This window comes from Hypanus sabinus, chromosome 6 (assembly GCF_030144855.1).
Source record: "Hypanus sabinus isolate sHypSab1 chromosome 6, sHypSab1.hap1, whole genome shotgun sequence".
Classification (NCBI taxonomy): Eukaryota; Metazoa; Chordata; class Chondrichthyes; order Myliobatiformes; family Dasyatidae; genus Hypanus; species Hypanus sabinus.
Window position 1 is genome coordinate 87,459,748 of NC_082711.1, and position 18,358 is coordinate 87,478,105.

Consider the following 18,358-nt stretch of genomic DNA (forward strand, 5'->3'; position numbering starts at 1 on the left):
GTTATTTTGAAATAGTCTCCAACCTAAGTCTACAATATTTCTACAAAACTGTCTAGTGTCACCCATAATCCTACACCCAAACTCCAAAAATAATTATTATATTATCTTGAATTGTTCATTACAGAAATGTTTGGCAAACATTAACTGAACGTTATCGCAGAAAATTTAACAGCCTTTTATAACTGCATGCTTTTGACATTTAAATCACTTCCTTATAGACATTGCTGATTTCTATTACTTTATTATACAGGGTGAATTCAAGAGTATTTGTTAGATATCATTAGACTCTGAGTTTGAGCTTTCATTTTGAGGTTTGTTGTTGTCTGCAATCCATAAGTTAATCACTTAAAACACTTGATAATATGAAAAAAAAACATAGCTACCACAAAATGCACCTTGAAATAGGCTGGCACATGTTTTCACAGCTTCAGATTTTGAAATTTAGTGCAAAATTAGGAGAGCATTTTAATTATGTAACTAACTTTTGTAAGGTTTTTTATTGTAATTCTGTCATTTGTTTGTGATGCTCCTGATTAAATAAGAATCAGTACAAAAGCTTAACCACATGTGTCCAGTTTGTTGTGTTCACAAGAAATAATCCATGCACATTTCAGCCAAGTCATTATTTTTCTTTTCTTTTAATTGTTCATCTCAAATTATCTGATGATTCTATTTCTATTGGTATTGAAAGTAGTACTTTGGTTGCAAAAACTCATTGGCACTCATTAAGCTGTGAGATCTTTGTTATAAGGTTAAGTAGAATTGTCGCAGATTATGTACTGTTATACATGCTATGGGAAGCATATATTAAACTTCACATTGTTTTCTTTTATCCCAGGGTGAAACAGGCAACCCAGGAGCAAATGGCAGCCCTGGACTCATGGTACGTATCATCTGTTCTAAATGAGGAATGGTTTTATTTTGTTTTGTATGTCATGACCGCTTAGTTTTACAAATTATAGATTATTAAAAAAAGTTTTAAAAAATTCGCTTGCAATATCTCAAATTGCAAGAAATCAAAAAAAAAGGAAATATAAACATAGCAAACCTACAGCCCATAAAGTTGTGCCAAACATGTCCCCACCTTAGAAATTACTAGGCTTACCCATAGCCCTCTATTTTTCTAAGCTCCATGTACCTATCCAGGAGTCTCTTCAAAGACCCTATCGTATCCATCTCCACCACCGTACCGGCAGCCCATTCCACGCATTTACCACTTTCTGCATAATAAACTTGCCCCTGACATCTCCTCTGTACTTACTTCCAAGCACCTTAAAACTGTGCCCTCTCATGTTAGCCATTTCAGCCACACAATCAATGCCTCTCATCATCTTATACTCTCTATCAGGTCACCTCTCATCCTCCGTTGCTCCAAGGAGAAAAGCCCGAGTTTACTCAACCTATTCTCATAAGGCATGCTCCCCAATCCAGGCAACATCCTTGTAAATCTCCTCTGCACCCTTTCTATTGTTTCCACATCCTTCCTGTAGTGAGGTGACCAGAACTGAGCACAGTACTATATGTACTGTTATTTTACAATTTAGAATAATGAGAAATGATCTGTTTACCTGTGTGTGCTTAACTGTCCAATCATGGCTTAAATGATGTGTTGGGTGTGTTGCCCATGACTGGTGTTAAGATTAGGAGCTGGATTTGAAGTGCTCCCAGTGCTGATTCCAGCAACAGTGGATAATCAGACAACCTGGCAGTTGACATCCTACTACTCCCTGCTTTCCACATTCCGATGTATAAGCATCGAAAGCAAATTAAACGTGAGCTGTTCACAAACCAGTATGTTTCTTGCATTTGTGATTACAGGGAAAAAAAAGCACTCTTAGCGAAAATAAGCTCACATTTTCTCCTTCGTATACAGGGTCTTCGTGGTTCAACAGGTGAAAGAGGTAGTCCTGGACTTCCTGGTGCAACTGTGAGTTTCCATTTTGTGACACTCTTTCCGTTTGATCATTGGTAATCGGTTTATTTTTGTCACCTGAACCAAGATACAGTGAAATACTTTTATTTGCATGCAATCCATTCCATAAGCACATCAAGGCAGTACAAAGGGAAAAAGAAAACACCAGAAACAATGTTGTTACGGTTGCAGTTACAAGACAATTTGCAAAGCAAGTAGACAAATATCTTGTACTATTTTTTGTAAATAAAGTGCAAAAGCCATGACGAGATAAACAGAGATCAGGAGTTCATCTTTAGAATCTCCTGTATTATTACTCTTGGTGGAGAGCCTTATTCATTGGGTCTGGTGGACAGTCATCCGATCCAATTGGAAGATTTTCCAATTACTGTTTGAAAATCTTCCTTCCCAGTAATTGAGGCCCTGTAACAAATCTTCATCATATATTTGTACTAAATGAAAATGAGGCTTTAAATCCGATTGTTAATTTTCCTTTAGAGGAGTCAGTAACGCACACAAGTGATTCGTTTCTGTAGTGTTGTGCTATAGTGTTCCATTTTATTACTTTTATGGAAGAATCTATGTCAGTGCTTTAATATAACTGATACCTCATAATGATCTCTCGTTTGATGTTGTACAACCTCGGGTTTTGGTACATTTATTAACAAAGGTTTTTGTGCTTTATTGAAGGGGAGTAGAGGAAGTGATGGAATGGCAGGACCTGCAGGCCCTCCTGTAAGTATGCATCTTGCACAGTCAGAGAGAGAGAGCATAAAAACCAGCCTTTCACCCTACTGAGCCCATGTGGACCATTAACTACCCAATTGCACAAATCCTACTTTAATTCTATGCATTTCTTATTCTCCCCATATTCCCATCAACTCCTCCACAGACACCAGAGAATATATAAACTCCATGCCGATGGTGCCCGAGATCCAGAATGAATCTGAGACTCTGGGGCTATGTAGCCAGCTGTACCTTACACTGATCTTTGGGTTATCATGTATTTAACATTATGCCGATATCTTTAAGTGGAAAATTATGTAAGAATTCTGCAGTTCAGTGGCTCCTGTGGAGAGCTATTCTCTTTGAGAGTTCAGTTTGGAAAGACCAAGCTACAATTGTTTCAGCTAACATAAACTATAACAAGTGGAACTTCTTCAACTGGAATGTGATTGTGGTTCATATACTTCCCTGTACCCACAAGAATAACAGGAAACCCTGATATTCAGTTAAAGATATGGTATATGGGAGGGAAAAAAATAGCCTTAAGTGTTAAGCATAGTGTTTGTGCTTACCTACTGTCGTTTATACTCACCTCTTATACATTCAATTTTTGTTTTCTATAGAGTGAAATGGAGGGAGATGGTTGTAACTGTCTCCTATCCTCACACTGAAGCATTACTGCAACAGGTTGCACACTATTAACATAAAAGTATAATATCAAATGATGTTAGCTGATAAATAACTTTGATTTAAATTATTATTCATGGTCATCCATTAAATGATTGATGGCATAATTTGAGATAGGAGAAGGACTGTCTCTGGAATATTATCTCTCTAGGCACATACATCTGATCTGAATTTCTGACCTTAAATGGATTTAACTATCTTCTCCATTGTAACAGTCTTTAGCAACTTTGCTCAGGAAGATATTTGAGAAATAATGAGTTGCTTGGCATATTGCATTTGTAAAATGATTAGAAGGTAAATGTGTTTTGTTGTTGGTTTCTAGGGACCCATTGGTTTAACTGGTCCTCCAGGTTTCCCAGGCATTGCTGGTCTCAAGGTAATTCAATATTTTATATTCTCACAAATTGTGAATTTCTGAGTGATGTTATTTGAAAGTGGAATTTAATGGTACATAATTATAATGATTGAGGGATAGGTTAAATCTTTATATATAAATATTAGAAACCATATCTTAAATAAGTTATTTACAAATCTATTAGTCACCACTATAAAATAGTATGTCTTTTAAACATTCTTTAAATCATATCTTGATTAGAGTTCACACAGTACTGTTGTAAAGCAGATGGTTCTTAATAAATCACAGTAACTGATTCTATTACTCGAATAGAATGTTACACAGACCAAACGTTTAACTTTTTACCACACAAATGTAAAAGTTGTTGCATTCAATATTGTGCTAAGGTACATAAAGTACAATACTAAGTTGTAAATTCCTTAAGTAAAGTAATTATGAACATTTTATCTCAAGAACGCTTTCTAGAAAGGCTAGTGCAAACAAGAATAATTATTTGAGTTTAATTTTCGGCTAGCCACATGGGAACCAATATGACGTGGAACCACTACAATCCGAGGAGCAATACTCAGTAGCTGTAATGTGGCCTCTGTTTATTGATTAGGTCTCTCAGCTGCACCAAGTGTTCTTTCTGTGCTTCCCTTTTCGATGATTCTGAGGTTACATAGCTGCTTTGCATCACTGGTGCATCACTATATACGCAGACACGCCATTTTAGTGTCATAATTGTAAGTTAACGTGTGTAAGATAGACTCTTATAAATTGTTAAGTCATGACCAATTGGTGACTGTTACAATATGTTAGGAAATAGATATTAATAATGCAAATCTCACAATTTTATTAACATTCTTGGGAAAACTTGTTGAAACAACAAAACAAAAAGTGATTATTTCTTGGTGTGGGTATTCAAAATGAAATTAGTTATCATGTTCATGTAGAAATTGACCAAAAAAATTACTACTGCTATACACACAAAATGCTGGTAGAACACAGCAGGCCAGGCAGCATCTACAGGGAGAAGTGCTGTCGACGTTTCGGGCTGAGACCCTTCGTCAGGACTGCCAGACTGCTATAGCTTATTTCATGTTGTGAATTATCAAGGCTAGCTCTCCATAAAATTGTTGTGTTTCTCAGCTAGTCGCTGTAGAAGTTACAGATTTAATTTTCTACTACTACAGATTTGACTTTTTTCAATACTCAGAACCACAATTAGTCAATAATGTGAAGGATTCATATATGATTGTCCATATATAAACCAAGGAAAGGAGACTTTATACATTAATAAATTAAATTATTGAACTTGAGCAACATAAATGTATAATTCTATGTCATTGCCCTGATAATTAGGTTTCAAATAATTCGGATTGCTAAATAAAACCAGAGGGACACCTTTAATGAATTGGATTAAATGTTCTTCTAATGTTTTGAAACTTGCAGTTTGGTGGCTAAAAAGACTAACAGTAACAATATAATTTATTCCAGCTGTAAAACATTTTATATTTTAGGCCATTTTCTGGATGCTGGTGAAATAAGTGTTATGTACTGATTTATATTTTTATTACATGAGATCCACTGTATTTATCATTCTAGTTGCTTTGGAGTTTTAATAAAAACAAATTGAGTAAACACGATAGGAAATAGTAATGCCCTTTGGAAAGCAGAAATGGTGAGTAGTGTTCAGAAGTTATATAACAGATAGAGGAGCTTATTGTATAGCAGACAAGCCAAGTACTTTGTGAATTAGCAGTTAATAAATACTTTATACCTGTGATTACAATCTACAATGAATTCACAATCTGACTTGCTTTTATTTCTGTGTAATATAGGGTGAGGTTGGCCCGGTAGGTCCAACTGGTCCATCTGGTGCTCAGGGGATGAGAGGTGAACCTGGTATTGCAGGTCCTGTTGGCCCAATGGGTCTTCCCGTAAGTACTTGTCATTGCAATACCATTATTGCGTTTTGAGACTTGACTTGATGCAAATGAAATCATTCCTCTTGCTATATTCATTTTTTTTTAATCCTAGGGCAATGCAGGTACCAACGGTCTCGCTGGATCAAAGGGTGCAATGGTAGGTTTACATTGGACACACATCTTCAATGACTCTTCAATTGCTTTCTCATGTATGCAATATTGTTCTTGTGTTTTCTTTTCACATAGGGTGCTCCAGGTATCGCAGGTGCTCCCGGCTTTCCAGGAGCCCGTGGTCTGACCGGCCCTGCTGGTGCTATTGGTCCCGCAGGTCTCAGAGGGCTCCCTGTAAGTAAAATATGCAAAGTAACTGTATAAGTACTTCACCCAATTGGAGGCAATAACTGTATTTGTAATAACCCTTTTATTTTATTCTCCTTAGGGTGATCCCGGTCCTCAAGGTATCAAGGGTGTGACTGGTAATAAAGGCGAGCCTGTAAGCAGTTTTTGTCTTATGTGTTCATTCTCATATAGTTGGATATTTTATTCTGTAATTTTCATTGCCTTGAAATTCCCTGCCGACTGCCAGTAACGTCTGCACTTTTCTGTGAAAATCAGGGTGAAGCTGGACCTGCAGGTCACCCTGGTCCATCTGGTGAACAAGGCAAGCTGGGTATCCGTGGTGAAGTTGGTCTTCGGGGACTACCAGGAATTCCCGGCGAAAGGGTACAGTTCACTTTAAACTTTAAAGACTAAACTATAATATATTCAGATCTTTAATTTTATAAACTAATCAACAGTTTGATACTGTAATTCAATAGTTTTAGTTATGTAACAATATAGTTGAGCTTCTATTTTCTGTTTTCAGTGAGCAAAATGTTTCTGACCTATTGAACCTAGCATTGTTAAGAATTTCAGAATTCTCACAGAAGTATTTTTAATTTTCTTAATACTATTGATTGTTTTAATTTTTAACTCTTCACGGGACTCTTTAAGAAAGACTGAAGGGCTTTGTTTATGCTGATCACAGAATGTGTTGTAATTTTTGCCTGCCCAACATGAAGCTAAGCAACTTGTAATGATTTCACGCGCTATAACTAAAAAAAATTAAAGTAAATGGGAAAATATTTCTGGATTATTGCTGTTTATTGGCAACTTCCGAGTAAATTAACACTTGTAAAGTTCAAAAAGAGATATGGTTAAGTAGATAACAACACACAAAAAATGCTGCCTGGCCTGCTGTGTTCCACCAGCATTTTGTGTGTGTTGTTGTTTGAATTTCCAGCATCTGCAGATTTCCTCGTGTTTGCTGGTTAAGTAGATTTTCATTCTCGCTTTGAATTTTATTTTCAGGGTGCCGCTGGTAGCCGTGGTCCTTCAGGTCGTGATGGAGCAGCTGGTTCCATGGTAAACTTTGCTTTGTTAATACTAACAAATCAAGTAAAAATGAGAAATGTATTTTCTACAAAGTGATACTTCTTTCTTCTTATTAAATAATTAGATAGGTACATTTACAAAAGGCATTCAGAATAATTCCATTCTTCTTTGTCATTTCTAGGGTGCGGCTGGCAGACGTGGTGAAACTGGTCCTGCTGGTGTCAGAGGGCCTCCTGGTGACCAGGGTCGTCCTGGTGAAAGTGGTCTGCCTGGTCTACGGGTAGGAATCAACTAGATCCGTTAATACTTTACTAAGCAACTACAGTATTAGGAGGCTCAGTAGAAATCAATAGAACTAAAAGATTATGGAATAATATTTCCTTTTAGTTATATACTTAATATAAAAAAGTCTTCCTTTGATATGATTGTAGTTTATAATATCTTAAATTGATGACAGCATGTTTGTAGCCACTTTCAAATTTCTACTGAAAAGAAGAACAGGAAAGTATTTCTATTAAAATCTGTTTTATAATTTAGATGTTTTAACTCGTGTTATAATTTTTTCTGCATAATTATCTATTTCTTATCTTGGATAGGTATTCAATTGTGTTTTACATTTTTATATCTTAAACAGTCTTTGGAGTATCCAACTTCTGTTTTTGCTGATGGGTTATCTTCATTCTAAATTGAATTTAACTCTTGAAGGATTTTCATAGTTTTTTTAAATGAACAGATAAATTCAATGAAAACTTAAAATAATATATCTTAATTGTATATGTGATGGAATGAGATATAAAAGATCTTTGCCTTTCCTCACTATTTATAGGGTCGTATGGGACAAGCTGGTAGAACTGGTAGTATGGGAAATCCAGGTGTTCCAGTAAGTTTTCTCACCTTACAGTAATGTGTTATTTTTCAGGGTCTCGTAGGTAGTACTGGCAATATAGGTGCTCCAGGCAAATCAGGTCCTGCTGTAAGTTGGTTTTAGGTTTTATGCTCCCCATTCTTGACAGCTTATTCAATCTAATAGATTTGAATAAAGCATGGCAAATTGCATGGGAATATTACACTCGAATTATTCCCAAACATTTAAATAATAATTGGGCATCAATTATTAGGTTTTGCTAACCTTTAATGTAACATTATTTTATAAAAATTCCATTTGAATAACATAATTTAGTTTTGGTGCAGTAACGGCAACTTCTGTGCCATTTAGTTCTACTAACGATTACTTATTTATAATACAATAACATTGTATACTCATCACTACTTAACCAAACTAAGCCCCTGTAACTTGAAACAATTTAACCATTGTTCAGCACAATTACAATTCTTAATTAAGTCAAAAAGGTGACTGTATTGTATCAGTAATTTTACAAAATATTAAGAACATGCAAATCATAAATATCTAGATTTGTAGATGATCTTTTAAAATGTTTTCAACAGCACAGCAAGAAATTATCTACGACTGGCAGTAAACAAGACAATCAAATTTCAGAAATACCTAAGGCAAAGCTTTAGAAAAGTCTTTTTAAGAATGTTTTGCCATTTTGGCGATTAGATCCTAATTATGCTGCAAACACAAGGAATTTAAAGTCACAATGATTGCTATTAGCCATCTCATTTTCTTTGATTCAGTCACAATGCTTATGTGCATTTCTGTCTGGTCATAATTAAGGTACTATTATCATCACAGTAACCCAAACCAGACCCCTCTGTTTCAGTCCAATATACTTTATAGATTAAAATACAAATCTGCTGACATTTATATATAATTGCAGGGAATATCAATAGATAATTAATGTGGATAGCTTCCTAAATTGATTTTCATGTTTTGTTGACTAAATTATATTTTCATACAACATATAATTTGGCTCTCAGAATACTAAAGCCTACTAATGTTTTTGGTTTATGCATTTTACCTTGTACTACAATACCAACTACTACGTAATTACAAATTAATAACAAATAGAGAGTTTTTATTCAAATACCTTTGCATTTAGCAATAACATGCATGGAAGTAAAACCATAAACATTATAATTAATAAAACCATTGCAAGAAAAATTCATAAAGACTTGTGAAGAGCATTGTTTCATCGTCTAAGATTGTATGTTTCAGGGTGCCGTTGGTGAGGAAGGTCGCACTGGTCCCATTGGACCTGCTGGCTCAAAAGGTCAGACTGGTGCGATGGGCTTCCCCGGTCCAAAAGGAGCATCTGTAAGTAATAAAATCATTAATCTATCAGCAAGTATACTGATTGTCAAACATCTTATCATGACGTTTTCTGAGTGGTTTTTACAATTGTGCTACTAATAAGTCCTTTCCAAATCCGAATTTTTCAATGTTACTGCTTACCTTAATGTCCAAATATATACTGCATAAAATTGGTTATAACTATAATGCAGGAAAGACAGCTTGATATTTAGGATCAATAAACAATGATTGGTGATTATTTCTATTTATATATATATATATCAACTGTTATAATCAGAATTAAGTAGTGCTCAGTATAGCCTTTTGTATTTACATCATAAAAACCAGCTTGTTGATCCAAATATATGCATTGATATTTCAGACATTTTTAACAATGTCATCTGTGTGTGCGTGTGTGTGTAAAAGTAATAATATAATCCATATGTGTCTGTACTACATGTCTGTGTGTGTGAATGTGAGTGTGTGTATGTAAATGTGAGTGTGTTTGAGTATTTGCGTCTGTGTATGTTTCTGTTGTGTATGTGTGTGTCTACATTTGTGTTTGAGTGTGTATATGTTTCCGTTGTATGTGTGCATATTTGTTCATGCATGTGTGTGTGCGTATGTGTGTGTAATGCTTGTTTGTGAGGGAATGTGTTCGTATGTAGTGTTTTTCTGTGTGTGTGTGTGTGTGTGTGTGTGTGTGTATATGTGTGTTTACCAACCAGGCTTAGTGTTGACCATAACCTAACATGGCCTGTGGGCTTTTCTCTGGCATTGTGGTCCCTGTCCTATTTAGTTCAGCTGAATTACAGAAGTGCTGGATGTTAAAAACACTTATTGATCGTCACCTGCTCTGTGACCATCAAATGTCTCAGAATTAAATTGTGAATTTTCATTCAGAAACAAATCTTGTTAGTTATGTCAGATAATTAGAGAGTCAGAATAATTGTTAGAAGTTTGCTTTTGAAAGAGCCAAAGATTAATGAAAACAATTTGTCTTATTATCCAGGGAGCACCTGGTAAACCTGGTGACAGAGGAGCTGTTGGTCCTCCTGGTGAAAGGGTATGTTTAATGACATAAATACCTCTGATGATTAGTTGCATGAACAATGCATAAACTAAAACACATTGTTTAATACATGCACTGTGTAAAGCTTATACACAATACAGTCAAATGTCATTGTTCCTGTTTATCTACTTTAAGTGTAGTAGCATATAAGGATATAAGCATTTCTGATACTAAATGCATTTATTTTCTCTTATGTTTCTCAGTCTCTATATAAAGCAGAATATTAACAAATTTTAATTAGATGGACATTTATTTATTAGCATAGTTATTGACAAGATCGATACAAGTGACTTTTGACCATTAAAGTTTGAAATATTTAGACAACTTCACAAATTTCTCCAGAATTTATGTTTTTACTTTAAAAGAATTTAATCACATTTCCCGGAAATGCAACATATCGACTTCTACAGAAATAAAATTGACCATCAAAGTAGGAGAGGATAGACTTTCAGTCATGTGAATCAGGATTTATATGTCATTATTTCATGGCATAAATCAAGTGACTTTCTTATTTTCCCAAAAAAGTGATAATTCCTTGGAAGCATAGGGAGTAATTTCCATTTCGTGCATTGAGGTTGCAGCTGCTGCCTCCCTCAGTCACTAAGCACCTATTATTTCCAGCTTTGCACCTTATTTGATCTTTGCTGCTCAGAAGGGGTTCTGCAGACGCTGGAACCATTGAGCAACACAACACACACTAAGTGCTGGAGGAACACAGCAGACAAGGCAGCATCTATGAAGGGAAATGAACAGTCAGAATTTTGGTTCAACACCCTTCTTCAGGACTTTCCATGAGTACTGATGAAGGATCTTGGTCCTAAATGTAAAGAGGTGAATGAACACCCCCACCCCCCCCCCCCCAAACATCATAAGAACCTCAGAACTGAAAATGTATTTATTACAAGTCTCTCTGTGCAAATAGATTAAGCTGCCTAATCCTTGTCATATCTGGGGCATACTCCATTCATATTTTATTCAACATAGCTATCATCCTCCTAAATCTCTAATTTACAGATATAAATAAACTCTATTTACTTAGGGGAAGAAATACTGTGCCACAATCCTTCAAGGCAATGGACAATGATTGAAAATTGTCTCCAAAGTGTAGGAGAAAGGAAAATCATTCCCATTATCATAAAAAATTGTTCTTAAAAATAAAGTTGCTGAAGCTCTTAAACCAAAGAATAAAAAAAGACTGAAAGTACATTTACAAAAATGCAGAAAAGAACGTTAATCAGTTATACCTCAGGAAGGTCAGTCATAGAATATAGTAGCAGGGAGATTTCCAACAGTGACAACATTAATTTCACCAATTCATTCTGACATTTAAACAGCAGCACTAAACATATATACAATAAGGAGTGACAATAAAGAATGTTTAGTGATATAATAATTGCACTAATAACATTTTCCTCTGGTTACTTTGTGCTTCAGGGTGCTCCTGGCAAAGATGGTGAGACTGGAGCCCAAGGTGCTGCTGGTGCTGTAGTAAGTAAATCATTACTGATCTGAAAATGGTCCTGATTTTAGGTGGAATGTAAACATTGAAATCATAGAGCATGAAAGATGTTGTTTTAAGATTTGTTTTTTAGTTGCACATTATGTTTATTTAATATATATATTCAAGCAAATAGACATTGATAGTTAATGAACATCAAATTTGATGTTGATTTTTAATTACAACAAAATGACATTTTGTTAATGACAACATAATTACAAAATTGATTCATTTAATTTTTAACTTATTACATGTATATATAGATGTCACAATAAAAATTTAGCCAATACTTAACAACTTTGTAATGCAAACGGTTTTATTGTTGCTACCCTTAGGGTCCTACTGGTTCTAGAGGTGAACAAGGACCCTCAGGCAGTGCTGGATTCCAGGTTTGTTTCTGAATATGGATTTCTTCCTACTGACAAGGGTAAAGATAGAATCTTGTTATAAATAACACTTTCATATAATGAGCATAGAATAGGCAAAAAGATTTTATCATAGATGTATTTAACTGAAAATAAAGACTTGTAGGTTTTTGCCCAAGTAAAAGGCAATAGATGATGATGTGTGTTCCTAACTGAACACGGCTTGATTTTCTGTAGCAAATGCAACAACACTATTTGAATCATTTTCCTAGTTCTTTTGTTTTGCTTTGTAGTAGACATTAGATTAATACTGTAAATTATAATATAATTTTGTAAATTCTGAAACTGCAAGTTCCAAATAGGTAAACAAATGATTACCAAGTCTGAATCTACTCAGCTAGTTGCAGGCTGTAGTTAGCCAAAGGTATAACCTCTGCTACCCACTTGGATTCCACCTAAAATATATTAACTAAATCTTCATTTCATTAGAATACAATAGGTTTTTAAATGAAACAGATATTCCTGAAAAACAGCATTAATGAATTAATTAGTTCTTGAAATGACAAGAAGGAATATTTGAGATTAAATATTTACAAAATGTTAAATATAGCTGAAGGGCAAATGACTGGTGACAAAGATGAAGAATATCTGCATTGATTAATACTAATGATTGGCTGCATGCTCAATAATATCATTGTATCATGCTCAGTTTCCTCTTTGTTCCACTGACAGTTTTAGAGAGATGGATCTGATTCCATAACTTATGTATTTTCATCTTTAGCTATATTTCTGATAATTTACAGCCTTCAAAATTTAGTACAGCTTTTTAGAAAGATCTGACATGAGGCAATTTCTCATTTTTCAATTCTTAAATGAAAAGTAAGTTAAAATATTTTATAAATGTAGACTACTAAATGATTTTTAAATATTAAAATCTTTAGTATTTGGAGTTAATCTCAGCAAATATTAATGTCTAGTTTTTATTTCCTCTTTCACTTTAGGGTCTCCCTGGTCCTTCTGGTGCAGCTGGAGAACCTGGTAAACCCGGTGATAGGGTAAGGAAACAACTAACTGACTAATCTATGAAACACAAATATAAGAAATGACTTATTATTTGAAGCTGAATGATTTGAAAGAGGGTACAAAAGTACTAAAGTAATGAACTTTGACAAATACCGCACAAAATCAAGCAACAAGCATTCACCACACTTATTATTGGACCAGGCACCCAAATCCTGAGAAGAAATATTTGAAAATTCACAGGTAGCCGCCTTTAAAATATTATTGGTAAACTACCTACAGATTTATTCACTTGGTCCTCACAATCTAAGTTAAGCAAATGTAGTCAGTATAATTTTTTAAGCATCTCTAAAGTCAAAGTAAATTATTGTAAGTACTCATATCACAATATACTACACAAGATTCATTTTTACAGGCCTTTACAGGAAAATAAAGAAATATAATAAAATTTGTCAAAGACTATAGATATGTAAAACTGACAATTACCCAATGTGCAAAAGAAGACATATTTGTAGATATATTTTGCACATTATTTGCATATATAAATAATACTGAGCACATGAATTGTAGAGTGCTTGAAAGTGTGTCTGTAGGTTGTGAAATCATTTTGGAAATGAAGCGAGTGAAGTTACTCAGGAACCTGATATTTCTAAAGTAATGACTGTTTCTGAACCTGGTGGTTGTGACTTTTATACCTCCTTCCCAATGGCATGGCCTGAATGGCTTGAAGATAGATGCTGCTTTCTTGTGGAAGATCTCTTTGTAAGTGTGCTCAACAGTAATATCATAAAAGCTTAGCGGACTGACCAGTTTATAGAAAGTTCCCCTGGGAGCGGTTGCATAGCAACTTCATCACCAACTGTAGAATTCAGAGTGCATTTGCTCCAAGTATGCTGTAGGGCCCCTAAGTGCTAATAAGGCTGTAATGGTACACAAAGTTCCAATAGAGCAAATGTCAGTTTATAAATCTGAGGTTCTGATCTCATTAAGATTAATTTCATATGCAAAAATATTGAAGACAGAATTTATCCTATTACATCTAACTACCAATCATGTATCAATTAACCTTTCCTGTTAGCCTTTTACCACTCATTTACAGTCAATGCACTATAACACTACTTAAAATTATACAAAGTAAATTCTGATAAAGAAATTTAGTTTAGATTTTCATGATCACTCTCCATGTGATTCAATAGAACAGAATAGAACTTGTCTAATTTTCAGTGCTTTAATGTCAATAGATTGAAATTCAGATGCTTTGCATAATCTACACTCTATATGCTCTGCTGGATTCCAATTCAAACTCTCGAAGTTAAAATTTGCCTTTTATATTTGTGATGTTCACAGCAAAGACTGACCACTCTCTATAATATTCTTCACTTTTAAGGGTATGGTTTCCTTCTCGAACCACCTCTCATAAATTTAAATTGCTCGTAGTAATTCAAGAGGAAAAACATTGTAATGGACGAGTTTGTTTATTTTTTAATATGAAATTGAATTTTACCATGTAAGGTGATACTTTAAAAAATTCATACATTTTCTCCCCTTTTTGTTTCATCACAGGGTATCCGAGGTGATCCTGGGAGTCAAGGCACTTCTGGCTCAAGGGTAAGTTGAACTCTCTTCTGTGATTTCGAGCCTTGAGTTTAGCTAAGATTACAAATCATGACTTAAGTGCATACTTCATATTTCCCTTTTTTAGGGTGAGCGAGGTGCTCCGGGTGAACGAGGCCATCAGGGTGCTGCAGGTGTTGCTGGGCCTCGTGGTGCCCCAGGTTCCCCTGGCAATGATGGTACAAAGGTATGTTGAAAGTGAAACAATTCCACTGTTGCCTGTTTTCTGAAAGATTCTGAATAACATGAGAGATTTTACATTTTGTGTTATGAAATCTAAACATGGATATCACAACTATTCATATGATGTGAGACAAATCCACAAAACAGCTAATTAGTGATTTTAGTTGCTAAATTATTTTTAAAGAATTTTCGCAATTTGATAGTTTCATTGTTAGTTCATTTTGATGAAGGTTCAACTGCAATTTGATACAATGTTTAGTTAATCTAAATCCGTAGTATGGATCAATATTAGGCCATCATAATTTGAAGCTTTTTTCCTTCAGTCTAAGAATCATGATAAATATATTTAACATAGTAATTTACAGAAAGTTGAAAAAGTTACTTGAGTAAATACATATCTGCATAACAGAAGAGAACTACTTAGCAGAACATTATACTTACATCCAATCAGAGATTACTGCATTTTGAAAAGCCCTGATATTTAAGGCACTTGTCAATTTAGTTGAGTGATATTCCTTCTATTAATATCATATCAGACTAATTTGATCAAGGAAGCATAACCTTAAATATATGGAAAATATTGAAAGAAAAATAATTTATATTCATTGCAAATTCAGTTTCAGCAAACACATGTATAAATCATGTATAACTTGATTAAATCATGCATCAAACAAAAAAAAAACTGGCTCCCAAATGAAGACTGACAAACTCATCACTCTCGCCTTTGTTTTTAGGGGTTATGCCACCCCTCATGGAATTGAAGCTGCATTCCCAGCATATCTGTATGAAGTCAAATACATTCCAATGAGCTCATAACTTAACACCCTTTACTGCCAGGGAAAGTTAGAATATAAACATTGTGCTTATGAAAAATACCTGCAGGTTAATTTTAATATTTTCTCAAAAAAAAGTTTTTCCCATATTTTATACACACTTTATCAAAGGGAGAGAATGTTCACATCTTTCAGTTTCTCTGGCTTTCATTGTCCAGACCTTGTGGGGAAATCATGGCAAGCCCAAGATATGTGATCACAAATGCAGAATTCCCAAACCTCTCTCTGCTCTTCTCCTGAGAGTCTAGAACTGAGTTTACTGATGAGGTTCAAAGTTGTAGTGATTATATGTGGTGCAGGACATTAAATCAGTGCAGTAGGATGTCTTCAAGGGGATAAGCAATGTATATATACTTAAGACCTCTTTAATTGTTTTAAATAATTTGATTATTTATAATTTATCATTTTTAATTTATTCAAATATTTAATTATATTTTTTCAACTTTGGGGTGGGGTTGGGGGGAACGTCATACAATATGGATACAAGCCCTTTGATGTAGTGGGCTAACCATCAACCACCAATTTAAAATTAATTCCATTTTTTTCATCACTCATCCCCACTGACAGATTCTACCACTCACCCAAATTGTGGGGGCAATTTGTAGAGACCAAATAACTTATGCATATACATAAGCACCTGGGGAAAATCCATATGCAGTCACAGGGAGACCGTGTAGATTCAACACAGAGATCATGACTGAAACAGATTCTACTAGCTGAGCCACATGCCAACTAACTGTTTAATACTTCACTGAGAGTTTGAAATGGCTTCAATTTTTAATTTTAATTCATTTAATGTTAATATAATTATGAAATGGTTTTGTTTTTATTTATTTACTTATTGAGATACAGAATGGAACAGGTCCTTCTGGCAATTCGAGCTGTACCACTCAGCAATCCACCAAGTTAATCCTTGCCTAATCTCGCCACAATTTCAATGAGCAATTAACCTACCAACCAGTATATCTTTAGACTGTGGAAGGAAACCGGAGCACCCGGAGGAAGCTCGCGTGGTCACAGAGAGAACATACAAACTTGCTGCAGGCAGCAGTGGGAATTGAACCCGGGTTGCTCATACTGTAATTGTTGTACTAACCACTATCCTTTTTAACAATTAATGTTTTCAAATACGTAGTTCTTAAACACCAGCAAGATTCATAGCTTTTGATTACTTTGACAGTCAGATAAGTTCAGGGCATATCTTTGCTGCCTATTACTGTTTTAGTCAGTAATTCTGAAACTGGCTTTGCCCTCCACTCTCACCCTGAGTGATCTGACACCTGTGCAGAAGGTACGGCCTCACCACTGAAGTGGGAAACTGCATCTTCCAGCAAAAGATCGACAAAAGTATGTGTGGACTTGATCACTGGATAGCAGAAAATGTAGCAGGCTCATTATTCTCTGCAAGGCTAGGGCCCATGCTTCAGTCTTCCGTGTGCAAATTGTATTAAGTTTTGTCTGACTTGATCATACTGATTGGACTAATTTTTAATCAGCCAGAACACTAATAGCTTTTCAAATACCTAATTTGCATTTCAAATACCTTTGTGAGAAGAAGAAAGTGGGCTGTAGTGATTGGAGTACAAGATACCAACTAATGCTCAGCAAAATTGGTTTCTTGTTTCTGATTAGGGTGAAGTTGGTGCTGCTGGTCATGCTGGTGCTCCAGGTCCGCAAGGTTCTATGGGTATGCCAGGTGAGAGAGGTGCTGGTGGAACTCCTGGTGTTAAAGGTGAAAAGGTAATTCTTTTTCCATATTTGAAGTTTTTTTTTCCTAAAACTTTATAATGTTCTTCATTTCTTTTATTTCTTCCTGGCTATAGAACACAGCATGTTATTCACTATTCTGAATGATAATTCTTGCAACCTCTTCTATGCTTGCTATTGTTTGTTTTGTGACTATGCCTCATTCAATAGGCAGATTAAAAAATCAATAATACCAAGCTGTCCATATTGTGTTGGCAACACGTTGTACTTCACATCTGAAATTCCATTCTACTAGCTTTAAAAGAGGCAAGTTTCAAAGGCAGGGCACAAGCACTGCTGTTTCTCTATAGCATTACCAACCAGAGATGGATTATTTTGTCTAGATACAGTTCTGACATATAGTTTTGTTTTTCTTTAAGATTTTAAAATATTTTCTAAGATGGACATGTAAATCCAGACAAGTGTAGCTTATGGCTAATTTATATTGTCCAAAACTATGCAGAACTATTCGCATTCTTGAAAGCAAATTATTAAAAAAATCATAGATAGTAAAATGCAATAATGTGTGTTGTCATTTCTTATTTCTGTATTATCCTATGTTCAGCCTAACTCATCATGCATTTATTTTTAGGGTGAGCTTGGTCCAAGAGGTGCACAAGGAAATCCAGGCATGGATGGCCCACGGGTATGTGGTAGTCGACAATTCTTTGCCATAAGTTTGTTTCTTTTTGTTTTTCATATCACTCCTATGGCTTATTCACTGTCCTATTTTATAGGGTGCTCCTGGTTCTGCTGGTGCTCCTGGTCCCGCTGGACCCCCTGGTGACAGGGTAAGTTTCTGAAAAAAGTTATTCATTGCTGATAATCTTTACTGTACCCGTTTCTCTTGACAAGCTCTCATATAACTT

At 35.0% G+C, this 18,358-nt stretch overlaps 1 protein-coding gene across 2 annotated transcripts in view; it reads left to right on the top strand.

Annotated features, from left to right (window-relative positions):
* Nucleotides 1–18,358, top strand: part of col1a2 (collagen, type I, alpha 2) — a 48,972-nt gene that overhangs the window by 15,297 nt on the left and 15,317 nt on the right. Inside the window, exons 13-34 of one of the 2 annotated variants that reach the window (XM_059972561.1) lie at nucleotides 839–883; nucleotides 1,874–1,927; nucleotides 2,603–2,647; nucleotides 3,648–3,701; nucleotides 5,504–5,602; nucleotides 5,703–5,747; nucleotides 5,837–5,935; nucleotides 6,030–6,083; nucleotides 6,206–6,313; nucleotides 6,941–6,994; nucleotides 7,146–7,244; nucleotides 7,791–7,844; nucleotides 9,084–9,182; nucleotides 10,171–10,224; nucleotides 11,665–11,718; nucleotides 12,064–12,117; nucleotides 13,095–13,148; nucleotides 14,677–14,721; nucleotides 14,816–14,914; nucleotides 17,376–17,483; nucleotides 18,082–18,135; nucleotides 18,227–18,280. In XM_059972561.1, the coding sequence (XP_059828544.1) occupies nucleotides 839–883; nucleotides 1,874–1,927; nucleotides 2,603–2,647; nucleotides 3,648–3,701; nucleotides 5,504–5,602; nucleotides 5,703–5,747; nucleotides 5,837–5,935; nucleotides 6,030–6,083; nucleotides 6,206–6,313; nucleotides 6,941–6,994; nucleotides 7,146–7,244; nucleotides 7,791–7,844; nucleotides 9,084–9,182; nucleotides 10,171–10,224; nucleotides 11,665–11,718; nucleotides 12,064–12,117; nucleotides 13,095–13,148; nucleotides 14,677–14,721; nucleotides 14,816–14,914; nucleotides 17,376–17,483; nucleotides 18,082–18,135; nucleotides 18,227–18,280 (1,485 nt within the window). Of the gene's footprint in view, nucleotides 1–838; nucleotides 884–1,873; nucleotides 1,928–2,602; nucleotides 2,648–3,647; nucleotides 3,702–5,503; nucleotides 5,603–5,702; nucleotides 5,748–5,836; nucleotides 5,936–6,029; nucleotides 6,084–6,205; nucleotides 6,314–6,940; nucleotides 6,995–7,145; nucleotides 7,245–7,790; nucleotides 7,845–7,883; nucleotides 7,938–9,083; nucleotides 9,183–10,170; nucleotides 10,225–11,664; nucleotides 11,719–12,063; nucleotides 12,118–13,094; nucleotides 13,149–14,676; nucleotides 14,722–14,815; nucleotides 14,915–17,375; nucleotides 17,484–18,081; nucleotides 18,136–18,226; nucleotides 18,281–18,358 lie in introns of both variants that reach the window. The other variant, XM_059972560.1, reaches the window with a different exon arrangement.